Below are 24863 nucleotides of genomic sequence, written 5' to 3'. Positions count from 1 at the left end.
CACTTTAATCGTCACTTTCTTGTCTTTATTCGATTTTTACTTTGGTTGATTTCACTCTACTCAACAAAAAGATAAAATATGCACGAAACTCGCCGTGAAATCGTCTCGCCTGCATCATGGACCAAACACACGCTTGGCATTATCGACAAGCATTGCCGAGATTTGCTCAGCTGAAAGCCATCCTGTAATGGCGAGAAGTTCCTTCTTGGCATCCACAGCTTCCGATACCGATGGTGGGCTGTCACCCTGATATAAACTGTCCACATGGGGCCAATCACTACCCCAGAGCAGAGCAGATGGTACATCGGCAGCTAGCCTTTGAATTATGAGTCGCATGTTTGAAATTGATTTGTCTCGTCGGTAGAGAGAAGAAATTTTGATATTTACCCCGTCGCGTTGCAGTAATATGATAAAGTCATCTAAGCCAGGGCCCTCTATATCTGCGGGCGATAAACAGCCAACGTGGTCGATGATGATTGGGATATGGAGGACGTCTGGGTCATCGCATAAAAAGGGCCTCAGGGAAAGCCAAGTTGTGAAGGGGAGCTGAGCAGAGATCCCCCAGCCCAAGGTTCGGGCAGCGTAGGAACGAGCAAAGAGCTTGATCTGATTCTGTAGACTTGCGGTGTCTGTAGAACTACCACCGAAGTACCCATGAATGCGACAAAATCGGATCCCAAGAGAATGAAGGGTGTCCAGCTTCTCTTTTGATAATGTGTATATCTCCTCGTCCAAAGATATGATCCCGCGTGCAAGCACATTTGGATATTCAGAGCGAATACGGCCGAGATGACTCGCCAGAGCAGAATGACCATCTTCAACTGAGGCTTGGACTAGCACAATATTTCTGGCGATTGTATCCTTGGCCAGCAACTCTAGAGGGGCTGGTGCTGGCGTGTATGATCTGGTTGGTTTGAAGGGATAACGCACGGGGTCCAGGCAATGAATGTGGGTATCCCACATATCACTATTGATGTTGTTCATTTTCACAAGAGACTATTCTGAAGTCTTCTGTGTTTCGCATAGCCTGAATCCAGCCACTATATCGGTATGTGACAAGGTTGAGTAGCCGAGAGGCAATTGAGAAAGTACCAGCGCCAAGACATTTCGATTGTCGGAAATTCCCCGCCGTCCGATCTCCGCCTTTTCTCCTCCACAACACAACTCCATGCTGCACCACGATGCGCAAGAACGGCATTGCAGGAGCTAATCAACCCCTCACGCCACGGCAACGCGGCAAGGCATGCGAAAGATGTTGGAAGCGCAAGCAAAAGGTCTGAAACCCCTTACGGGCCCCACTGATGTCTCGGGTCGGTGGCGGATCCTCCCTCACCTCGTGGTCGACGATTTAACGTTGCCGCAGTGCGATAAAAGCCTTCCTGCATGCTCGGCCTGCATCAACGTGGGACACGAATGCATCCCTCGGAAAATTGACGTCGAACCAATCACGAATACGGGTGGGAACTTGTCCCATAGTGCTCTCCCAAGGTAAGATCTACACCTCTCGAACTTTGTTCCTGCCTAAACTATCGTTACTGAGGACCATTGTAATGAAAATAGCTACGTGGAGACTTTGAAGCGAAAACGTGAAAGCCTACAGATTCAGCTCCGTCGACAACGGCCACGCTATGCGTCGAACGCAGAGAACACAGCGGAATCGGATATCCCGCAAGTTCAGCCCTCAAGAGATGGTGGTGACGAAGGGGAGCATGAAACTACGGAACACACCGTTGAAGCTGCCATGGGGGAAATCGGCTTTCTGTCGCGTAGCGCCATGGCAGAACCGCGTGATGGCCGTGGTGAAGCTCCCCAAGAACTCGCCATGGGACGAATGGTGCGCGCGGCACTCGCTATCACTGGGGCTAATCCATCCGAGTCAAGGATAGATGCTCTACAACAAGCAGTGGGAGGCATGACAGATCAACCCTTTTCGCTTAAAAAGCATCTGGCATCACCATTTGTCTCTCGCTTTCTCCAGGCTGCGGGCGCACGGTTCCTCCACATCGATTCCGCAAATATTTGGGCAGACTTCGAAACGTTTTTCGCAGAGCCTGGGCTATCAAATAACCAAGCAGATTTATCGAATCCAGCTCGGTCATTCAATGTTTACCTATCTATAGCCACGGGAATGTTAATTTCCCCACAATCATCCAACTTTCAAGGACTCTCTAGCAGCATCCATGCCGCTGCAGTGAAACTTCTGGGCACGATCATACAATCTGAAAGTACCGAGAAAATTCTCAGCTGCATGATATTGATGATACTGTATTCTGTTTACGGCTCCCTTGGGGGCTCGACTTGGCATCTTATTGGATTGGCGATGAAAAGAGCAATTGCGTCTAGATTCCATCGGGACCCGGATCGAGGCACTGTTGATTCTTCCGAGGCATTAACCAAAAGGCGAAATATATTCTGGAGCTTGTATACTCTTGATAGGTACGTCATGAAAGCATTCCTGGTCAGCTATTTACATTTGCATTGATACCCGAGTCCATGACTTACAACGGAATAGAGATATAAGCGCCATAATGGACCGTCCGTTCAGCATCGAGGATGAAGATATCACGGTCATGGTGAGATGTGAATGATTGATGGACATATAAGAGCAAGCTAACTCGTTCGAAGCCACCAGATGAGTACCTAGCGAACACATCCGATGAACAAAGTCTGGCGTTTCACACTGTGACGCATGCTAGGCTTATATCCTGTATACGCAATAGTCCTTCGGAAACTTTGATTTTCCATTACAGCAACCTCGCCCATTGGAAAGATCTTGCACGAGATCAAGATACAAGTCCACCTGTGATACATATAATGCAATTACAGTGTAGAGCCATAGTGGAAATTTTGAAAGCGAGGGGCTCGGTCTCTGTCAGCCCAAGCCTAGTTTGCAGCTCTGTGGCAATGGAGAATGACTTTGTAAGAAGCTGTGCCGAATACATACAAGAAGCATACCGACAATCCGACCTTGATAATTTTGTTGGAGGCACCGTGGATGCCTACGACATATTCGCGGCCGGCATTGTCATATTCTGTCTGCGGGATAAGTGCACGGAGATTTACCAAGACCAGCGAATTGTCAATCAATGCACCACGCTCCTCACTTTGCTGGGCGAGCGCTTTTCTGGACTGAAGGGCTTTCGGCGTACACTATGGGATCTGTCCAATGCGGTGGTCCCAGGCAATTCAACACATGAATCCCTGATCGCTGATCTCCCTCCGATCATTCCTGATGGGATTCGAGCCCTGATATTTAGTGTCTTGTGATGAAATGTCATGCATCGGTTCCGCATGAACGTGTCGGACTTTTTCCGACGGCCCACGCCCGATGCATCTCGGGATGTTACAGCTTTCTGCCCGCTTTATCATTCCGCAGTATTAAATTAAAACCAATCCACTGCTCTTCTCGATGGAATAACTTCTCTTTTTCCGTGCTCAAATCTACCTGAAGCTCAAAAATGCCGCCCGCAAGTGTTCACGATGATGAGGTCTCCACACCACGCAGCACTCAGTCGAAGCCAACTGTTTACATCCTCGATGTTTGGAATCCACAAGCCCTAGCCCATGCGAAAACACTTTTCAACGTCATAACTCCTGGCGATGCGGGGTTTTCCGATTGGCGGCAGAATGCAACTGCCCTCCTCATCAGAGGTTCATATTTTACCGCGGAAGATGTTGCCAGCTGCCCAAATCTTGTCGCGATTGGCAAGCACGGAGTCGGAATCGACAAAATCGACCAACATGCATGCGCCAAGCGCGGTATCAAAATCTGCAATACGCCTGGTGCCAACGCGCGAGATGTGGCCGAGTTGGTGCTCGCATTGACGATGGCCGTAGCTCGCGACATTCGATCCATCACAACTCGCCAGATGTCGAAGCCCGTTCCAAAAGAAACTTGCAACGGCCTGACACTCCATAGGAAGACCCTTGGTATTATTGGCATGGGCAACATCGGACGTACAGTGGCCGAGATATTCCGAGGTGCCTTCGATGCCGATGTGGTTGCCTATGATGTTTTTATTCCCAAAGACGCGTGGTCTCATATTGCACACGACAGGGTGACTGATGTTGATGAAGTCTACAGGAGAGCAGATGTCCTCTCCATCCATGTGCCGCTTACAAACGGGACTCGGGACATGATCTCATACAAGCAACTGCGTATGATGAAGTCAGATGCAATTGTTATCAACGCTGCAAGGGGTGGAATCATCAATGAGGGTGACCTCACAAAGGCGCTGTCCGAGGGTCATCTTTGGGGTGCTGGATTGGACTGCCATGAGCAAGAGCCCCCCTAGCAAGGAGAGATATGAAGCACTCTGGGAAAACTTGAACGTCATCTCCACGCCTCATATTGGTGCCGCCACCACAAGAGCCCAAACTGCGAGTGCAATGGCTGCAGTGGATAATTTGTATGAATATTTAATGAAGATCTGAATGCAAAGCAATCTATGCATAACAGCACCGGGCTAGTCTGGTAGGTTTGAGAATATCACCGACTCCCGGCCCCAGGCTCATCCTTTCTTTATGGGTTTCGAATTTTGGGCAGGCAGGGTCGCAGGGTGACTAGTAATTACTAGTATCTACGAGCAGAAATAGGTCAAATCTACAAAAACACATTAAAGTATCATAGATCTTATAAGACAATACAGTAAATTTTACCATCAAGTTTTATAAGTACCCCTGTGAGGCCTTTGAGTCCTAGCTACTAGTAATTTCCTGCGAGTCTGCGCACGTTTCGTTCAAGCTACTAAAATTATCTCAACCTACGTCAAGGACCCGCCCGTCAACTTCCATCTCCATAATCAATCAAACTCGAAGTCTGGAAGTTAACCCCTGGGGCCATTCCATGGGGCCGGGAGAGTAGTAAAAGATTTGATTAGGGGGGGAAAGGAAGCACTTTCATGCATGTGACTGGGGCGATTGTCGAGGTTCAGTGACTATTTATGGTCTATCAGGCACGAAGCGTAAGAAATAACCTATTATGTACTAGACTCCGAGATACAAGCGGGAGGTCATGTATTTAATTCAAATATACCTTGAGGTGTCCTATTCCATGTTCAGTTGTGAATTTCTTCCAGCGAAACTCCCGTAAAGATTGATATTCAGTTGTAACTAGGCGTAATTTGATGCGTTGATCAACTTGGCGGCCCCAAAGAATAACCTGACAAAGGAAAAAGCTTTCAGCTTCCTTCCCCTTTATTCATTACTCTCGAGATAAGAGCCAACGAAGGGGCCAGCCCCATATCCATAAAAAATCTCTGGGAATCCTTCGCTAGAAGGGGCCGACCCCGACCCCGGCCCCGCCCCGGCCCCAAGCCCACCAAGCTCACCAAGCTCACTGGGCCCACTTGAGTGCGTTCCTGCATGGCCACGCCGCGAAGTCAGATCTATAAAAGCAAAAAGCTTAGCTTTTTTTTCCATTTTTCCCAAGCCCCGACAATATTATTTTTGAAAAAAGGCTCAGCGTTCAAGATGGTGCTATTCAAATCTGCATCCCTGTTACTTTTTCCTCTTCTGTCCCAGGCCAGTGCGGATGCTCGGGTGAAACACGAATGGTGGACTTCTCTTCAGCCTCAGGTCACTGCTGTTCAAGCTGAAGTTCTTGTTCCAGATGGCTCAGCTGCCTCTATTGGTATCGGTTCTGCCACGAAGAAATCGTCTCCTACATTTTCGCCAACTTCGTCGATTTGCCATTCTACTTCGTGTCCGCCCATCACCTTGACCCCGAGCAGTATCCCGGCGGGCGTAGCTACCCATGTCGAGTCTCTTGAGACGACATTCACCGTGCCCGTCGGGTCGTCTTGGAGTATTCGATTTGCAGCACGTCACACTAGCGAGGCTGTAAATGGCGGCTCGACGACAAAGCCTAACAGTGACGCCCCTGCGCTTCCCCTGTCTACACATAAACCTTCTCACACCCCTAAGAAGAGCGGTACCCCAGGGGCTGCGGGTTCAAACAATAATAGCTCTCCTAAAGCCTCACCTTCCTCGAGCTCTTCATCTGTGCATGATAATCTTGCTTCCGGTAATATCGCTATCAATTCTCCGACCACGACCAACACTTTGAACAAAACTGGTGCAAAGAGCACAAACCCAACCAGCTCGTCCCGCACTCCACATACTTCAACTACACCTAAGAGGCCGAGCACGACCAACACCTCTGAAGCTGGCACCTCTGCCTCCGGCGATTCACCGCTTAGCACCTCTTCTTCGAGTAGCGTGCCTTTGATCCATACTTCCTCACCTCCATCAAATTCGCCTGCCAGAAGCCAAACATCGGGAGCTTCTTCAGTGTCAACTAAACCAAAGACAGACCAAACCACTGATGATCACTCTACTCCCACCTCTTCGAATACACCCGGTGAGCCTGATGGGAAGAATGGCCCTTCATCTAGTGGGTCCCGGGTAATTGGAACCAGCACCCCTGGAGGGAAAAAGCCTGCGACAGCCGTTTCGGATAATGGAGATAAATCCAATACGGGATCAGGACAGTCCTCTACGGGGAAATCAGGTCAAAGCGATACTCCTTTGAGTACAACGACACCTAATGGTCAATCTGCCACTTCCGGCCTATTTGCCAGTGCAAGTCTGAATGTCGCATCAGCTCCCGACCTCGATTCCCCATCAGCATCCGAGGCTCTATCATCCTTCTCTGGATCTTCTTCGGTCTATATGGAGGCTATGATGACATATGAGCCCACCGCAACAGTCACTGCAATTGAGACGAGTGTGTTGTCTAACTTGGAAGCTGCAACAACTATCACTGGAGCTGCGGCTGCAACCGATGGAGCTGCTCTGGCAGGAGTTGCGGCGGGGCTATCATTTGATCTTAGCAATCCGAAGAAGGTGAGGTCGGATCTTGATAATACCAAGAAAAAGATCACAGAGTATCAACGCAAATCAAGTGAGTCGAAGGGGGGATCCTCTGGTGGATCTTCCGGGGGTTTTTCTCCCTGTAGCGGAGGAGGTCTCGGGGGAATTTTCAATGTTGTTGGCTGCTTGGTGAAAAGTGTCCCAGATGTTTTGACAGGGCCACCTGCGGATGTGAAAAGCTTCGCTGAGACTGGCTGGGACGCCGAAAACGCTTTGATTGACGAAGCCAAAAATATTGTTCCTGATGATAGCTCAGAGATTAAAGATGATGTCAAAGATAAGTTCAAGACCTGGAAGTCTTATTGGGAAAAAGCCTCAAGTGTCGTTGATGAAGTTGAGCAGAAGAATAAGGAAAATGAGGAAGAGGAGGAAAAGAAATCGTCCTCATCTACCTCATCTACTTCATCTACCTCATCGACTACTTGCACAAGCAGCACCACAACCATGTCGACGACTCTGATCGACATCGTGAGCACAAAAACCATCACTTCAGATCATACAACATCCACATCTCTGACTACCTCTACGTCGACTGTCACAACGCTTGTGACAGTGTGTCCAGACAAAACTTTATCCACAGCGATCAGTACTACCACCGAGGGGAAAGCCTGCAAAAAGAGATCTAAGATTACAACATCGAATATCCTTCCAAGTGATGACCCTACATCTACAGCGCAAAGTACATCTGCGCCCTCGACGACAGCATCCTCAAGTGAAAGCACAAGCACCTCATCAAGCACAAGCACCTCATCGAGCACAAGCACCTCATCGAGCACAAGCACCTCATCAAGCACAAGAACCTCAACAAGCAAAAGCACTCCGTCAAGCACAAGCGCCCAGTCAACTACAGCCACCACTGAGCCACCCTGTAATCAGGAGACCTATTCCAGGGTCGGGGTTCTTTGTGATTGCACCACCACCATCGGCACCAGATCTGTATATGAAACAATCACCACAAGATCAAACGGAAAATGTGATTATTCCACATATCCTGGTAGTGGGTTCATGAAATTACCTTCGGCAACTATCACCGCACCGATATGCAATAACACTCCAGATGTCAATGGTGTCCCAGGCTGCCAATGCTCGACAACCATTTCGGGCCAAGATGTGCACACCAATATGGAGCTTCCGTACTCGACTGGAACATTTACCGTAATCGATGAATGCGCCCAGATTACCAGTTACCCATCAACGGATTATACTGCAACCCCAACGACACTGCCGGCAAATCCATACGCTACCGATTACACCTACACCAGTGACGATGGAGCTGTCGTCGTCTATCCCACCGCGACAGAGTATGAGTTCGTTGAGCCGGGAGGCCAGGGCTGGACGAACTGGGAAACGGTGCCCGTTGGTACGCCCACAGAGACCGTTGCAACAGCCACACCAACGGCGAACTGCGCCTATTGGAATAACGAGAGATTGAGTAACACATATGTCATCTACGGTATCGAAAACTGGACCGATAAAACAGCAAAGTACGGAGTCTGGCAAAACCTTCGCTATGAGATTGGGAGAATTGATAAGGATACTGGCCTTCAGATCGCTGATCATTGGAAGACCGGCTGTGGTGCCGTAACCAATTGGCGCCATCAGGATGATACCGACTATGGTTACATTGTCAAATTCGAACCCGGACCTTGGGAACGACAACACTTGCATAGAACATGCGATTCGTACCGCCGGTGGTCCTCTGATGGTGGGTGATGATGCGCATGGCTGTATTAAAATCGACCAAATGCATAGTCATTACTCAGATACGCCTGCGGAGAATCTGGACACGCTCTACAAGAACCATCCCGACAAGGTGGCATATCCTTATCCAACGAAGTGACCGGTCGACGCTTCGTAGTCGATTATTCTCGCGCAGACATTCATAGATCGATTGTTTTACTATATGCACAATTTCATTAACCACCGATTGTTTGTCCCATCGTCTCACATTTACACTTCAGCTTCTTAAGCAATGTGAATTTGTAGCACCGATGGCTTGGGTATCGTAAAGTGATCAAGAAGCTTTATTACGCTTATCCACAAGAGATCAAATGAATCCTTGGGGTTTGGTTCACAGGAGCACCAGTCATGGTTAATTGTAGTAATATAACACCAACTCTAGGTACGAGCACCCCTGCAGTGCCATGGCACACACTGAATATTGCCCTTGATACTATCAGTGATGAAGATAGTTTTTCCATCTTCACCTCCGAATGTGCAATTTGTCAAGTTCTTTCCTCCCTCAGGGGCCGTCACGATCCTCGCTTTGGGAACACCATCCGAGTCGACCACGAAAACAGACCCAAGACTAGGGTGACATATGAACAAACTGCCTTCCTCATCAACTGCCAACCCATCAGGACCAGCGCAGCCGAACGATTGGAAAAATAATCCAGCTTTTGTCGTACTCCCATCGGCGTTGAGGGGGAGCCTCCAGACCGCATTTGAGCGAGTCATAGCCACGTACAGGAACCGTTCGTCCGGGGATAAGACAATTCCATTTGGGGAGATACCATTGTCGAGAAGGCAGTCCAATCTGCCATCCTTGGTGAGACGATAAACACGACCGGTTTGGTCGGTCATACCAGTTTGACCCTGGTCTGTGAAATAGATCTCGCCTTTGGATGATATGACCAAGTCATTGAGGCCTTTGAAACGTTCGAGATTTCGGCGCGTCAGGAAAGAAGACATTTGATCATTTTGGGGGTCGAATAAAAGAAGACCCTACGAAAACGGTTAGCTACGGCATCTTTGATATGGGAGCTATTGCGTACCTGCTTGTAGTCGGCAACGAGCATACATCCATCATCCCGCAAAGCAAGACCATTGGGCTCTCCATCATATCGCACACACTCCGTGACTTGTTTCAGTGGGTCAATCTTCAAAATCCGTCCATAAGGAATGTCGGTCACATAGAGATCACCGCTGCTCCTCCACGTCGGACCTTCTAGGAAAATGTCCGAAGCTGGAGTCGCAGATCCACCAAGCCACTCGGTCGGTTGTCCGCTGCACCGCAAAGAAGCGGGGATTTGGACGTACACCTCGGCCTGTATCACTGGTGGTGTGGGGTAGAAATTCATACTGACGGTGTAGTTTTTGAAAGTTTGTGATCAAACTAGCTACGGGTCAGCCGGCATGGTTGGCGATGGGGCCACCTTTAACACTTTGTCGGTGTTGACGGACATTTTCCGACAGCTTGCGGAGCCCCGAATTCCCCACATATTACCTTCCCCATGGGGGAGGAGCTAGCCATAGCTTTTGGATGATAGGAGACAAAGATACCGTACGCTAGTTTTTTCATATTTATTTGAGTTACACCTTCGTCTGTGTTCGTGAGAGCAGTATTTGCCGGCTAAAATGGGTCTTATTTCAGATACGAAACAAGCAATCCAAGATTCTCCAAAGGGAATCTTCAATTGGTATGTGCTTGCATGTACGTGCATTTTCGCTTTCCCGGGAGTTGCGAAGGGCTTCGATGAAGGTATGTATGGTCTGCCTGCGCATAAAATGGTCACTATCTGAACTTTATAGGAAACATCGCCTCGATCGTTGTCCAGTCGCACTTCATGAAAGTCTTCGAACTCAATCAGCAATCCGAAGCAGAATATGCGAACACAAAGGGATGGATCGTTTCAATTGCCACGGCAGGGGCAGTTTTTGGATGCTTTGGAGTAGGTCAATCACACCTCGAAAGGAAAGCCTACTGCTAACCCAGACAGTGTCTTCCAATTACTGATCGGTTCGGACGACGATGGGCTTTATCCTTGGCAACGATTATCTATATCGCAGGAGTGCTAGGTCAGGGGCTCAATGGAGGCAGTCTCTCAGGGCTCTATGCTTCGAGATTTGTTTCCGGTATTGGAATCGGTGCAACTACTGTCATTCCTCCGATGTACATTGCAGAGGTAAGTTGATTTAGCGATTTGTTACTCATCTCTCGATGGAGGCTTATCAAAATTCTCTATTCAGATTGCACCAAAGGCTATCAGGGGTCTTTTGACTCTCCAATATGCAGCCTGTCAACAGTTAGGTGTTGTGTTCGGCTTCTTTATCAATTATGGCGTCACGAAAACCTACTCCGGATCAGACAAACAGTGGATGCTACCTACTCTATTGCAATTACTCCCGGCGGTGATTTGGGGTGCCGGTATCTTCCTTTGTCCAGAATCACCGCGCTGGCTTTTGTATACCGGTCAGCGTGATCAGGCGATAGATACGCTCTCAAAGCTACGCCATCTCCCTGTCGACCATGCAGCTCTACAGGCCGAGATATCTATGATGGATGCCAGGATACTTCACGAAACAGAGTCGGTCGGCAGTTCAAGTCAGTGGGATCTCCTCAAAGAAACACTTATCCCGGTCGAGAATAGACGTCGCTTTTGTCTGATATTCATGGCCACGCTATTCTCACAATGGTCTGGAGCCAACGCGATCACGCAGTATTCGCCAACTATCTTTGGTTATCTTGGCATCGATGGGGATGAGTCAAAGTTTCTCGCCACAGGAATTTATGCGGTAGTAAAGTTCGTCAGCACGCTTGCTTTTGCTTTATTCGTTGTAGACTTCATCGGCCGGCGTCGATCTTTGCTCACTGGCATCATCTTGCAAATCGTTACCTTGGCATATGTGGGTGGTTACCTAGGAGCTACGAAGAGCTTCAGTGTGGACCGTATCAGCAGCGATCCAAACATTTCCAGGGCATCAACGGGCGCTATCGTGGCTATCTATTTACATGCCGTGGCGTGGAGTATTGGCTGGTTCAGCATTCCCTACTTGATTGGGTCGGAGATCTTCCCGACAAGAATAAGGTCGTTCAATATGTCCATCGCTATGGGCTTCCATTGGGCTTTCTATTTCGGCTGTTCTCGGGCTATGCCCAGCCTCCTTGCCGCAAGCCAGAAATGGGGTGCTTTTGCGTTTTTCGTTTGTATATGCCTGATGTCGCTGGTCTATGTCTACTTCGCCATGCCGGTAAAGTTGCCGCCCCACATGATCAACACTACCTAACCAAAGTTTCACGAACACTGACAAGATGTTTAGGACACCACCGGACGATCGTTGGACGCCCTGGACAGCCTATTCCAGAGGCCATGGTATACTGTCCACAAAGTCGCGTACGCCAAGCAAGACGAAATCCAGATTGAGCAAGTGGGCAAGCTGCAGGTTGAGCACCTGGAGTCGGCTTGATCATGCCGTGTGCCCCGTCATGCGGGCGGACCAACCAGGGTAAAGATCTACAAGTACCAATATGTTTTGGATTTGCAAGGTTTCAAGCAAAGGGATGCGGAATTCACGTGTATGTAATAGAATTATGAGTCCGTCAAACGCCGGTACCATGTGTAAAAAGGGATAAGTACATGCGTAAGATACATCAGAAAACGTCTAGACATCCGGTCCCAACCAAACCCATGATCCCGAGCACAAAGAGAGAAGACGACCAGCAGACAAAAGACGAAAGATGATGTGGATCACGCGAAAAGAACGCCGGTGCCGGGACCAAAATGCAGTAGTAAAGAGTGTAAGAAAGAGGTAATAGTATGTTGAAAAGGATTCAAGTCATTCGCAAGACAGAAACATCCATAAAATCAAATCTCGGCGGCGTAAACGAAGGGTATTATCGGAAAGGATACATATCGATGTAAATGCTTTTTGCCAAGAAGCAACATAAGGCGTGGGGGGAATCAGAAAAGTGAAGACAGAAAGAAAACGACGAGTAACGAGATGGAACGAGGCCAGCTCGCTTAGGAGTGTGGGCGACCGATGCGGCCTCCCATGTAGGATCCAGTGGAAGCAATAAACCTGGCAACGAAGCCGCTGCCGTGGTGGTGGCCACCAATTTTGATCTTCTTGCTGGGTTGGCGGATGGGCTCAAACTGCTGCTTGGATTCAAAGCCAACGTTGACATAGCTTTGGGTCAAAGAGGCGGAGGGGCTTGTGTTGGAGTCGCTGACCATGACATCGTCGTTTCCGTGAGAAGAGCATGTGCTCATGCTAGCCGGGGTTCCGCGGGAGCTGGGAGCGACACTGGATGATCGAGAGCACAGGGAGTTGAAAGTCTCAGCATGAGAGAGGCCGGGGACATCACGGATAGAGGGAGGTGAGATGGACCGCCCAGGTCGATGGGGTGAGGTGCGATGCCGGTTATAAGGAGTGAAGCGATCATTCTCAGCGACGAACTGGGGTGAGTTGTTTTGTTTCTGGATATTTGGACATGAAACATGGCTCGGAAGTCGACGCAGAGATGTATCGACAACACGACGACTTTCACCTCGAGCTTCAAGCTTCTGACGACGAAGGCGGCTGGCCAGCAGGTCCGCCGATACATGCAGACGTCGCCTGGAGGAAAAGTTAGCTGATTATTTTCATTGCTAAGGGAAGAATGTATCCATACCATTCACGGTGCTGTTGCTGCTTTCGCTGTTGTTCTTCCTGTGCCATTTTCTCGCGGTGTTGGAGCTGCATGCGCTGACGAATGGGAGCTAGGAATGGTTCAAGGTGGATGAAAAGATCCTCCTCAGTCACGCGGGTTTCCCAGTCTAAGAGGAAGAGCAGCTGACGTTCCATCAAGTTGACCTCGGGCAGAGAAAAGCCAAATCCTTCATACCCCTTCACTGCAGTGTAACGTGCCCAGTGCTTGTTCTTAGGGCTGGAGTCGTTAAGGTTCTTAGCTGCGAGGATCAGAGAGGCCAAGAATATCCGGTGGACGGTGCATCGCATGCCCTTGGCGACAGGGGGCAGACGGGCCTGAAGACGACCGAGGTACACGAGGGAACTCATAAGGGTAGGCACTTGGACCTGCGATCGGGCAACGAGGGATGCGATGAATGATTCGATGGTAGGAAGTGGCGGTAGGGAGTCGGAATCCTCCATTGGAGGAGTCGAGGGAGGCGTGGGCTGGCCATTTTGGTTGACGGTGTTGGTCACATGGGCTTCACAGCGAATGACCCGGGCAGCCTGACGAGCCAAGTGCGTTACCATCTCGCGAGAGACTCTTTGGGTGACGAACTCATCGAGAGCCGCCCGATTGAAGGTAGAGGATTGCATCGTGGTTTGGTCCATGATGAATGTTGGATATTGGTGTTGGAATGGCTTATAGAAACCAGTTGGTGAAGTCGGGAAATGAGAGGGGTATCAGATGTAAGCTGGTGAATTAAATGCAACCAGTTGTCTGGATCGTCACAAAGCCCGTTGTGTTTGAGCCGAGACAAGAGGACAATACTAGACAATAAGCTTGTCGTCGTCGGAGTGTATCGCTGATGAACAAAGACAAAGCGGAAGACAAAGCACGTCAACGAGGCACAATGTGAAAGAAATAGTAGGGAATTCCTGAACCAGCAGGATATAGCAGTGTAGTTAAAAAAGAATGTTGCTGTAAGGATAGCAGAGGTTGTCGTGTCAACCCTCTTATCGATAGCCCTAACTGTAGGATTCTCCAGAAAGGCTGAGACCTGCCGAAGCGGAGAATTTGAGCCGAGAGACAGCCCACCGTACTATGGCAATAGATTGAGATCGAGCAGACGCTGTCTTGAATGATTATTGAATCGAGTAGGTTTATGGGATGAGAAGACTGAGGGAGCGACCGAGCGATAAAAGACAATATTAAAAGGGTAAGGAAAGTGTGGTGACGACGTTGAGCATGTGGATGATTCCCGTGAAGAATCCAACGAGTGGGAAGAGTTCACTACATATAGCTCCGGTATGCGCCAGAGGGCGGCTGGCTAGGAAGCTGCAAGGCTGGCTGGGCCAGTCAGAGTCCCTGAAGGAGGGCAGGATGGGGCAGGGGGTCGCGGAGGAGCTGGAGCAAGCCTGCATAGTTGGATCTGAGATGCTCAAACCTTTGTCGCGCGCGCCGGGAGTCTGGGAGGGGCGATGGGCCTTGATTTGTCGGGGAATGTAGTGGAGATGGCGATTTACACGGACCTGAATACCTAGGACCTGGGGCCCTGCAAAAAGAAAGTCAAACGATTGATGGCCTCGTCGGGTATGCATACTATTGCTGTCTATCAGACCTTGTCTGTGCCCTCCCCCCTATCCCTAGATTCATCACGTCTTCTTAGTACATTGGTATTTGCCTCCCACATATTGCGCGGTCCTATCTCTTCTACCTCGCGTCGAATATGGCCCATCTTTCCAGCCATCTGTTTAGAGAGGCTTCAATTTCTTCCGCTTCCAACAACCCTAATAATAGCATACCTGGTCGCCACCAAAAAGTACCCAGCGCTTCTATGACCGCAAGTAGACGACCGCAAACCTAGCTACTCGCTGACAAGACTCCACCGAGTCTGCGAGGAGATCAACGCTAGGCCCACTGAATGCCCGCAGTGGAGTCCAGCCTTCCCACTCAATTCCAATCAATTGGTCTTCTTCCCCTGGTGTCGGGGACATCCTTTGGTGTGCCAGGGAACCGATGCCCATTGCCCAGCCCTCCTATGGATTCTACCTACTCCGTACTACTACTCCGTACTTTAGATCATCTATGAAACTCGCGACCGTCTCATATCTCCTTCGGGAGACGCGGGGGGAAATACCAGGTCAGATTCCACCACGTCCCACCCGGAACAGGAGATGGTTCGAGACACGATAAACCACATAGCTTGGAACCTTCTTCTGCGTGGATACATAGTTACATAGTGAGTTCTCCAGCTGTTCTATCTATGTCCCTCCCCAAACGACCCAAACTAGGCACACGTATCACCCTCTCAAGAAACAGGGTAAAAAGGGCAGCCCGAGAGAAAAAACACCCTCAACCTGGCTGGTCGAAAAGGGGCCACCAATTTCAGCTGGGAGTCTTTCTGCCAGGCTCATAGGTGGATTAGGCTCAGGTCGTACGGTCCGAAACTAGAGGGAAGAACCAACCTAAAGCCTCATAGAACAATGTGGCAATCCGAGTTTCAATTTGACGCCGCAGTGCGAGCGAAATACCCAATCACTACGGAAAAACTGACAGGTTCCGACCGTAGAAGATCATGTCCGTGCGAGTCCCCCACCCTCTCGCACTTTGGGGATCCCTGCTCCATGCCAAATGACCCCTGTCACACGGCCCGCCACGAGTAGTGGGTCGCGCAGCGTGTTCGAGGGGAAGAACCTTGGAAACTGGACATACCAGATGACAACGCGATCAGATGCATCAGAAGGGGTGCATCATCCCCTCTCCCTCTAGTCTGGGAGGAGGGTTTAATGATTCCTGACCGTGGGACGCGATGGAATAGTCTGCCACCTCGCATGAGGGCAATCAATTTTCTGCCTTGGTTTGGCTTTTGGGGGGGGGGGGGGGGGGGCAGGTAACTAGTCGATCTATCGACTTTATCCCCCGCCACTCAGTCTGTTGTGATATTCCCACGCTATCGATGCATCTAGCAATGCATCTGGCAATGCATGCAATGTTCCGACCGTCATCTCCTCCGCATCCTAGTATCTGTTGGCTAAAAAAAGCAACCGTTGTCCTATTTTCGGATAGGATCCCTGGTACTTCTATATAAGCGCCCTTCTCCTCCGCCAGCGCCTACAGCACTTTCTCTCTTCACGAAGCGCTTCGCGGCCCTTTCCGTCTGGATAACTCGTCTGCCGCTACTAATAATACCATTAACGTAGCTGTCAAGCTAAATCTATGATTAGCACAGCGTTTGTTATTCTTAGCAACGAATACGCGCCCTCTCAATCCTGCCCCTCAGGCCAGTGATCCACTGAACACACGCCTCCGTTCTGCGGAAAGAAATGATTCACCTTGGGCGCTACATCTGAAGCTGACAATTTATCATTTGCCATCATTATGGTAAGAGACAAATTCTCTGTGACGCAACGGATGTTTCGTTCAAATGTAGGGTGACGCCAGAACAATTTGTTGGACCGGGTCTCCACGGTGTTCATGGAGGGCCCGCCGTGGCTTGGGTGCTGACGAACGACATGCGTCCTGAAACAAAGAACTGTCTCACGATGAGGTGGTCATTCGTTTCAGGGGAGAAGCCGTTGGGTCTCAGCGGCTAGTCCGAACGGGGCGCAAGCTGAAACGGCATCCATCCTGATCCTGCATCTTCTACACTAACTTAAACCGACCGCTCTTGATCATAATATACATGTATTCCCACCAGCAGGCGTTATGATACATGCATAAACCAGACCCACTATCATATACTGTGATCCGAGCCCTCATTGTAAGATTCAAAATCCAGACCGTGTAATATCCTAGACATTTCCTGGCGAAGCCCATGAATCTGCGCCAGAATTGACTCGTTTTGGGTTGGCTTACGAGCTTCTTCTTCGCCATCGGAATCCTGAAACCAACAACTCCCAAAAAAGGGAAATTTCTGAGCTAGGACAAGATCGAATTCCCTAACCATTCTATCCCAGTCACCATTTACCTCCCTAGACCGCCAACCTGTGGATCTCCCATGATGCACATGCTTGACATCAGTAGTCAAGCTTCCCCCAATATAGATCGAGATTTCGCACTCCGACTGAAGTAGTAAGTTGGCAATCCAATAAAATAGTGTTTCCAATCGAAGACCGTTCACTTGTTCTGGAGATTTTGACTGGGTCCATCTTGTACCGAATCGTCCGCTCCCTCCATCGAACTTGCCCACCGTGTATAAAGGTGGTTGGTGCGTCAGCATGCGGCGCCAGCTTGCTTCAGGGCGCATATACTGCTCTTGCTTCGTTGCAGATTTTAACAAATCCAAATTTCTCAGGCTGATATCGCTCCACTCGCACTCCCTCGATCCCTCAAAGGCATACTTGTGCTCGTCGTTAAGATCCACCAGTGAATTTAGGAACTGGAATTTCTCGGCAAGCAATGAGTTGCGATATCGGAGCGCTTTATTGTCTTCATGGATAGTAGGTAAGAAGTAGAGGTCTTGTTGGAGGGTCTTTGACTCGCGGATCAAGTCCGCCCACATATGACAGACTCGTTGAGAGGTAAGCAGGGTGCCCATGTCCATTTGGCGTAGAATCAACGTCACGATCTCGGGCATTTCCAACGCCCTCTGCTGGTGAGAACCATTCGCTTGCATTCTTTTTCCGGGTGAGATGATAGTAGTAGTGAGAGGTAGTGAGACAATTTGGCTGTTCGTATGATGAACTTTTTCCGAGGGGATTGGGTTCTCTCTGAGTCATGTTGTTGCTTTGTGAGGGGCATCTTGGCATTTCATGGGAGCCATTGCTAAGCGAGGTCAGCTGAGCAACTTGAAAATATACGAGGAGTAGGTAGTTCAACTTAGTTGGTACTAGGAGGCGATGGATGAAAGGGTTAAAGGCTGTGATGGTATGAAGAGAGAAGCGCGACGATCTCAGACTAGAGACGCGTGAACGGCCTGGATGCCTGAGGCCGAGGTGCCGCACACGCCTCAACAGTACTCAGTAGTACTACAGTATGATGTCCACATAGCCAGTCCCAAAGACTTGGTGACAAGCCCTTACTGTATCCGGAGCCCCATGTAAGCACTGCTGTTCACGACATGGTCAAAATGCGATATCCTAGGGTAGGATCCCAGCTGCAGGGCTTAGGGTCGGGCAGAGGAACGTTAGGAACCCTTGGGAAGCCCCAGATTTCGCGATGAGATAAGGGGTATCCATGTATCGTATAGTTCTTTTAAAGACTTTACGATAAACTTGAATATGACGATTGTAACGTCAGTATCGTTCCATGCCCTGGAGGTTGTTTTGATCGATAATGCCAGCTTAGTCATAGCTCCTTAGTCATGGAAATTGACCAATGAGAGACCTCTATTTGCGGCACGACACACCTGACACACCTCTGTGATCAAGATATATATCTGGTGGTGCAAGCCAGTGTATCCTTGCAGTATACTATTTTTCTCACGTCTAGTACCACACAACTTCAAGTTGAAATTTGAACTTGAACCTTGGAAGTTATATGGTACGCACCCGGGTAGGAGAAACTCATACCATAAGCTTGAAGAGCATTCGATAGCAATCTTAAAAATTATAGCGTATATGTGGCAATTGATTACAGTACAAAATTGCTGGTCTGGTGGCAGCTGAAGCTATTCATGAACTTGTAAATATTACGAACCGCCATATAATAGCCGCAAGAAGGCCCTCAAAACAGAAGTATGTTAATGATATACACCTGGGCAGCATCCCAGTATTCCTGGATAGGAGATATAGGCTGTTATATTTTTTCTGCGTTTTTGAGCGGTTTAGCGTGTCGTGGTGATGTTTAGCTATTGTAGTCCGGCCACATTTTTTCTTTGGTATATGTAGTAGCCTTGGTAGTATGAAGTTCGAACAGGCTAAATTTGAAAGAAATTACAAAGCCCCTAAATAATCTTCTCCGAGTCAGAATATCTAACTTTCTCATCTCTGTGTTCGAAATAAGGCGATTAAATCGTTCAAGCAAGTTGCGGCCGCGTACCAAAAAGGAAATGCGAATCTTGCATGTTCATAATAATCATCATAGGCATTTGATATTTCTAGCCCTCAAAATAAGGGGTAGTATTACATTGCCTCGAAAGATATGCAGATGTGACTGCAGGTCGGCTTTAATCTCAACCCCGAATTCAGTCCGAGTCATCATCCCCACGCGTGATTGACCCACACCCGTGGATCGGAGCTTATGGACTCGTACATTTTCCATGTCAGCAGCCACCTCAACCTTGGAACCTTGAACCTCCTAATACTAACAACAACCCAGGATGTCTGATCCTCATAGCTTAATTGCTACCTCCCGCTTTCACCAGCGCGTCACTCTCGACTCGATATGCGGAGAGTTAACCGTCTCTTTCGCCGACATTGGGAGTCCCACAGGCCCCGCCCTGTTGTTTCTGCCAGGCATGTTTGCATCGCGGTATCTGGGCATCCCTCTGCACCCGCTCGCTGAACACGCCGGTGTGCGTCTGCTCGTCGTCGATAGACCAGGAATGGGCGCATCGACAGATGTTCCACCTGCGCAAAGAATCGCCGCATGGACCGACCTGGTGCCGCGGTTGCTAGCACATCTCGGCATTCCGCGCGTCAGCCTGGTCGCCCACAGTGCTGGCACAATGTATTTGCTTAATACCTGGGCGAAATGTCCAGAGTTGGTGAATCCAGTCATTACATTTCTAGGTACCTACACCCATCCATCTGATCCCAGCCATATTGATTACGAAAATCTAAACTTGAACCCTTTCCCGTTTCATAGCTCCTTGGGTTGATCTCGAGCACTCACGCGTTACGACGATGCAAATGGCACGGTATGTGCCGACCAAAGCATTCACACTATGGCACCATATTCCGCGCTTCTTCGTCACGCAAGCTTCTCCCGTTTTAGCAACAAGCGGTGCTCTGTTCAATCAACTGTCGTCAAGAAGTAGTAATTCCACAGACGGTAGCGACCACTCACATCCCAATGCCGAAGACCAGGCCATTGAACGCGATGCCGGAATTTCGCAGAAAGATCTGGCCGAGCTCTTCCGCCTCGCCGTACCCTTAATGTTCAATGAGAACACGACGGGAGCGAATAGCGAGGCTCTCCAATGTCTTCGAAAGAGTGATGGCCAGTACTGGGGTGCTTGTTCGGACTATGCAGAATGCGTTCAAACGATAGCGGCCCGTGAAGCTTCGGCGGAGACTCGAGTTAGTGTTCGCGCCTATTTTGCTGCCTCGGATGCTATGGTCGGTGAGCGAGGTAAGCTATACTTTCAGCAGTGTTGGCAGGCACCCGGGTTAGATGCGGTGGACTTTGTATCGGAAACTATTGAAAAAACGGATCATGATACGGTAATGCAGCTGGTGAAAGTATGGGCAGAGATATTTGCGTCGGTGAGTGGAGTCGGCGGCAATAATGTATAACAACGCCAGTAATAGACTGGAAGGTTTCCAGCTACGTACCATGCCGACTATCATTATAACTAGATGATAAGTATTACTCTAGAACAATACATTTGAACTCAAGGCGATAGAAAAAATGCTGAATTGATTCCAGATCGATCCCTAATGCGATTTACTAACATGATATACTAAGGTTCTCCCACTCACATCTACTTCAATTTATGCGACAGTGGCGGAGTAAGAGGACACCTTAAGGTCAGCAGTGCCAGTGAAAGGCTCAGTACCAGCCTGGACATCAATAAGGTACAGGCTCTTGCTCAGGCCCTGGTTGTTGATGAGGTAGGTGAAGAACTCCATCAGGTCACCAGAGAAGCTGGTGGTAGTAGACTCAGCGACGAAGCTGTAGACGGTCATGCTGCCGTTAGGGCCCTTGTAGAGCTTCCAGCTGACACCGTTGATGGTGGTAGTCGCGATGGCCGAGCCAGTGGAGGAGATGGGACCGGCACCACCGAGAGCCGCGAGCCAGATCATGATCTCGTACTCCTCAGAGCCGTTGGCACTGGAGCTGAGGAAAAGATCGTAGGCGACATCGGCGACGATGTTGGTGTTGGAGTAGCTGTTCACAGTGTGATTAGCGCTTGTCATCACGAAGAATCCCCGACTGCCTTCGACTTACCTCCAGTTGAAGACAGACTTGATGCTGCTAACAGCGCTCAGCTGCTTAGCAGTGAACTGCAGAGCAATGTTGGCAAAGCTCTTGACCTGGTTGGAAGTACCGGCCCAGGACCAGTTGGTGTGCCAGGCAATGGTGGAGCCGCTCAGCGAGTCCACGCCGGTACACTGGGTGCCAGAGGTGTCGTAGCTCTGACCCCAGAGGTTGTTGTAAACAATGTAGCTGCCGGTCTCGACGGATCCCCACTGGTCGCAGAAGTCGGATCGCTTGGCGAGGGTCTTGGTGGGAAGGGAGGCTGCGCTACTCAGACCAGCGAGAGCGAGCGAAAAGACGGAAAGAGGAGCAAGGAATGACTTCATGATGGAAGAATTGAAAGAAAGGAATGAACTGGCTTGCAGATTCGAGAATTAGGCTGAGTAGAGTATTTTGTTTATTGAAACCGAACGACATCCCGGTGCCAGGGAGTTGGCCCTTTTATAAGGGAGTCGATTCCATATGGAAGTTTCTCCGGCCAGGGAGTTGTGGATGCTTGTTCCGTGTAGAGCACGGAGCAACTTTGTCTCAAGTCAAAGATTGTGACTCCACAGCCCGGTTAATCGTACCATGACACTAGCCTAGAAGCCCAGCTAACGCGATCAGCAACATGGCCATCGTGCCGATCACCCCCTCTCAAGAAAACGGCACCGCGTCCGCCTTCCGACTTGGAAGAACCGTTCTCGGTTCGAAGTGCTACAAAAACAAGTACTAGTACCGGATAAATTTAGTCTGGGGAGTATTGGACGCGGGGTGCATGACGGTGAAGAGTTGCGGATATACACAAGTCACTGTGGCTTGAGCTTCGTCACCAGTTTCCGCCAATCCCCTATACAAATTGCGACCGTGTGACTCCTCTTCTACTTAGCCTGAAGAAAGCATGACATAGGAGGCGAGCCCCTGTCAAATTTCAAGGTTGTCTGACCCCAGTACTCGTAACTTGAACTAAAAGACATTTTGGTGGAGTCTTCCCACCCTCTGGCGATGGAACCACCGTTGACAATTGACAACAAGTTCGATAAAGAACGACAAAGGCAAATATATTGCTGTTCCTGAATACTGGGAACAGTGATTTTGACCTCGGAAAAACTTCGGATTGAAATGGACAAGCGGTCGTTTGGGCATGTCTCGATCCAGACAGTTCCGGACCCCACCGACCGACGCCGTCGTCTCACATTCATCACGTTGGCCGGAAACTATCCATATATGGCATCAAGGTACAACTTAAATCTCCGCCAAGGCTGCAACTCCATCGGTGGAAAATTCCACCAGGATGTCTCACAGAAACAGGTCCAGACCAAGAATAAATGAAGGATCTCGGCCTAAATGAAAATCTACTTGTCTCAATTATTCCATCTTTCTGCAGAACCCCTAGAGCTAAATACCTTGACTTCTCTGTTTGGACGAAATTTTTTTATTAAAACCTTATATGCGCTAGGGGTTAGCTCAGTGTTCTTCGTCTTGCCCTAAAGAATCGCTATGGTTGCAGTGTCTATCCCACGAAAATGCCGACGTCAACCTTGCCGGCGACTTACTCCCAATACCAAGATTGACCAATGAATCACCTTCCAAAAAAATATTGCATCAGCCTGACATTTATAGATGACTCTAAAGAGGATAGGCTCATAAGAAAATGTACTGACTCTGAAAATTGAACTGTGGCCACCCATACTTGCTTAGTCCGTGACGGGGATCTTTGGCAAATGCAACCCATGCTTCTATATTCTCAATTAGTTAAAGAAGGATGCGCTTCATTAAAGGGAAGAACTTTATCTCGACTACCTTGCATATATCTGCTAGTTTCAATTTCGGCTTTTGATGCAGGTTGAGAGTATGGTGTTGACACATTGTACGTCCCGAAGATGAGAGGTATCTCGGCTGGAGAAAATTAGTAGTTTTTCTTTCTTAGAAAAAGGTTCCCATCACGTACAAGAGTGATAAGCACCAAGCCACGGCTTTGGACTTAGATTCGGAAAGCTTCCTTGATATAAATATCTCCAAGTTGGTATATTATTGTCAAGTCGCAACCTGTACAGCTTAGTGTTGGGTTCGCAAAGTAATTCATCAAGTTATACTTGCTGCAAATCTTCGAGAAGGGGGCAGTTGAAAGACGCCTGAGAATCTTCGCGCACTTTCGACTCATTGGTAGAATTTGCGAGCAAAGGATAGATGAACGCCAGTTCTTTATCATTGAAGCCCGCTAGCGTTGACTAATCCGGAGACAATTCATGAATATATTAGCAAGGAGATTCGGAATTTGCGAGAGAATCATTCACCAAGATTGCTATTTTTCCTTCTTTGGCTCTAGCCGGGAAACCAGTGAAAAATGTCATCCCATCGTCGGTCGGAAGAAAAGTATAGTTCCCATTGGCCATGGTGTCAACAATCTTGCTCATTGGGATTCGCATCATGCAGCTCATTGAATCCAGGCCAGAACCACAACCGACAGCATGCGAGAGACGGTTCCAATTATTCTCATTTCTAAATATGGGCCCTGTAGTGTAAGTTCCTGACTGCATAATGATCCCTGCGATCAATGGATTATCTGGATACTATATCAAATTAATTAGGCAAGCCACGTTTATGACATTGAACGGAATACAAAAAGAAATCCCCTTACTGCATAGGAGTATATGTCTGCAGAAGCTGCCCCGACAGACTGTCCGAAGAGTATGATGCGTTCCGAATCCCCTCCGAATTGAGCAATGTTATCATAGATCCACTCGATTGCCAGCCTCTGAAAATCTGGTATAAGCACATAATAGTCTGGGCCTATTCGTATCACCTACTTGATCTTGCAGTCCGAGATTCCGCCTTGAAGGCTCTAATCCAGGGGCATTCGGAAAGCCAAAGACATTGAGTCGATAGCTGCGAGGTTAATAATCATCCATTGATGCAAAGCGACGAGGCACCATACTTGATAGTGACTACGATGATATCCTTATTATCGCGCACGAGATTGGAGCCATCGTAGTAGGCGACTGATGTGCCACCAAATCCAAAGTCACCACCATGGATAAATACCATCACGGCCACCTTGCTGTCTGACTTGCGGTGCTTCGCGGCAGGAGTCCACACATTGAGGTATAGACAATCTTCCGAAATTGCCGCCGAATTCCATATGTTGTACGGAAGGACATCCAGGATCGACTTGTTCGACCAACTCCATGTCTGCGGGCAAGGACTGCTGAATGACGAGGCGTCAATTGGGAAAGAGGAGGGTAACTTTCCCCGCGGTGGCGCAAATCGTAGTTCATTCATGGGGGGGCTCCGCATATGGAATTCCGAGGAAGCCTCTCACGGTAGTCGCGGTGTCATTGTAGATACCATGAACCATCCCACTGGAGGTTTGGATACGGAGTTCAGATGGTCGTTGGCCCAGGGCATGAGTAAATCTAACGGCAGTAATCAAATAATGCAGTATGAGCGCATATCTCATCGTGTCTATGGGGATAAGGAAACTCCCAATGTGAAACAATTGGACTGTGATATCTTCGTCTGAAGAAATAAGGAGGTA

General features: G+C 49.0%; 13 protein-coding genes across 13 annotated transcripts; 7 read left to right on the top strand and 6 right to left on the bottom strand.

The window, feature by feature from the left end:
• Positions 1-114: 114 nt before the first annotated feature.
• N7509_003387 (uncharacterized protein) lies at positions 115-984 on the bottom strand (the record flags this gene model as incomplete). The annotated part of the gene is made up of 1 exon (XM_056628024.1): positions 115-984. The coding sequence occupies one exon, from the start codon at positions 982-984 to the stop codon at positions 115-117; it is 870 nt and encodes a 289-aa protein (XP_056490758.1).
• A 259-nt stretch (positions 985-1243) lies between these two features.
• Positions 1244-2806, top strand: N7509_003386 (fungal specific transcription factor domain-containing protein; the record flags this gene model as incomplete). The annotated part of the gene is made up of 5 exons (XM_056628023.1): positions 1244-1488; positions 1561-2436; positions 2513-2573; positions 2626-2707; positions 2751-2806. The coding sequence occupies 5 exons, from the start codon at positions 1244-1246 to the stop codon at positions 2804-2806; spliced, it is 1320 nt and encodes a 439-aa protein (XP_056490757.1).
• A 98-nt stretch (positions 2807-2904) lies between these two features.
• On the top strand, positions 2905-3267 carry N7509_003385 (uncharacterized protein; the record flags this gene model as incomplete). The annotated part of the gene is made up of 1 exon (XM_056628022.1): positions 2905-3267. The coding sequence occupies one exon, from the start codon at positions 2905-2907 to the stop codon at positions 3265-3267; it is 363 nt and encodes a 120-aa protein (XP_056490756.1).
• A 191-nt stretch (positions 3268-3458) lies between these two features.
• On the top strand, positions 3459-4295 carry N7509_003384 (D-3-phosphoglycerate dehydrogenase; the record flags this gene model as incomplete). The annotated part of the gene is made up of 1 exon (XM_056628021.1): positions 3459-4295. One exon carries the CDS (start codon positions 3459-3461, stop codon positions 4293-4295), a length of 837 nt encoding a protein of 278 aa, XP_056490755.1.
• A 1177-nt stretch (positions 4296-5472) lies between these two features.
• On the top strand, positions 5473-8586 carry N7509_003383 (uncharacterized protein; the record flags this gene model as incomplete). The annotated part of the gene is made up of 1 exon (XM_056628020.1): positions 5473-8586. The coding sequence occupies one exon, from the start codon at positions 5473-5475 to the stop codon at positions 8584-8586; it is 3114 nt and encodes a 1037-aa protein (XP_056490754.1).
• Positions 8587-8991: 405 nt separating this feature from the next.
• N7509_003382 (SMP-30/gluconolactonase/LRE family protein) lies at positions 8992-9953 on the bottom strand (the record flags this gene model as incomplete). The annotated part of the gene is made up of 2 exons (XM_056628019.1): positions 8992-9597; positions 9648-9953. 2 exons carry the CDS (start codon positions 9951-9953, stop codon positions 8992-8994), a joined length of 912 nt encoding a protein of 303 aa, XP_056490753.1.
• A 277-nt stretch (positions 9954-10230) lies between these two features.
• On the top strand, positions 10231-12060 carry N7509_003381 (uncharacterized protein; the record flags this gene model as incomplete). The annotated part of the gene is made up of 5 exons (XM_056628018.1): positions 10231-10354; positions 10405-10544; positions 10593-10778; positions 10843-11844; positions 11914-12060. The coding sequence occupies 5 exons, from the start codon at positions 10231-10233 to the stop codon at positions 12058-12060; spliced, it is 1599 nt and encodes a 532-aa protein (XP_056490752.1).
• Positions 12061-12614: 554 nt separating this feature from the next.
• N7509_003380 (cyclin family protein) lies at positions 12615-13932 on the bottom strand (the record flags this gene model as incomplete). Its single annotated transcript, XM_056628017.1, has 2 exons — positions 12615-13209; positions 13265-13932. The coding sequence occupies 2 exons, from the start codon at positions 13930-13932 to the stop codon at positions 12615-12617; spliced, it is 1263 nt and encodes a 420-aa protein (XP_056490751.1).
• Positions 13933-16997: 3065 nt separating this feature from the next.
• Positions 16998-17879, bottom strand: N7509_003379 (uncharacterized protein; the record flags this gene model as incomplete). The annotated part of the gene is made up of 1 exon (XM_056628016.1): positions 16998-17879. One exon carries the CDS (start codon positions 17877-17879, stop codon positions 16998-17000), a length of 882 nt encoding a protein of 293 aa, XP_056490750.1.
• Positions 17880-19523: 1644 nt separating this feature from the next.
• Positions 19524-20661, top strand: N7509_003378 (alpha/beta fold hydrolase; the record flags this gene model as incomplete). The annotated part of the gene is made up of 2 exons (XM_056628015.1): positions 19524-19935; positions 20012-20661. The coding sequence occupies 2 exons, from the start codon at positions 19524-19526 to the stop codon at positions 20659-20661; spliced, it is 1062 nt and encodes a 353-aa protein (XP_056490749.1).
• A 198-nt stretch (positions 20662-20859) lies between these two features.
• Positions 20860-21672, bottom strand: xgeA (putative endoglucanase; the record flags this gene model as incomplete). Its single annotated transcript, XM_056628014.1, has 2 exons — positions 20860-21256; positions 21317-21672. 2 exons carry the CDS (start codon positions 21670-21672, stop codon positions 20860-20862), a joined length of 753 nt encoding a protein of 250 aa, XP_056490748.1.
• Positions 21673-22447: 775 nt separating this feature from the next.
• Positions 22448-22657, top strand: N7509_003376 (uncharacterized protein; the record flags this gene model as incomplete). The annotated part of the gene is made up of 1 exon (XM_056628013.1): positions 22448-22657. The coding sequence occupies one exon, from the start codon at positions 22448-22450 to the stop codon at positions 22655-22657; it is 210 nt and encodes a 69-aa protein (XP_056490747.1).
• A 1572-nt stretch (positions 22658-24229) lies between these two features.
• Positions 24230-24622, bottom strand: N7509_003375 (uncharacterized protein; the record flags this gene model as incomplete). Its single annotated transcript, XM_056628012.1, has 1 exon — positions 24230-24622. The coding sequence occupies one exon, from the start codon at positions 24620-24622 to the stop codon at positions 24230-24232; it is 393 nt and encodes a 130-aa protein (XP_056490746.1).
• Positions 24623-24863: the final 241 nt, after the last annotated feature.

Source organism: Penicillium cosmopolitanum, assembly GCF_028827165.1.
Source record: "Penicillium cosmopolitanum strain IBT 29677 chromosome Unknown utg000005l:1.0-4006212.0:1.0-4009387.0, whole genome shotgun sequence".
Lineage (NCBI taxonomy): Eukaryota > Fungi > Ascomycota > Eurotiomycetes > Eurotiales > Aspergillaceae > Penicillium > Penicillium cosmopolitanum.
Note: the sequence above shows the minus strand (reverse complement) of the source record. Positions and strands in the feature narration are given on the sequence as shown.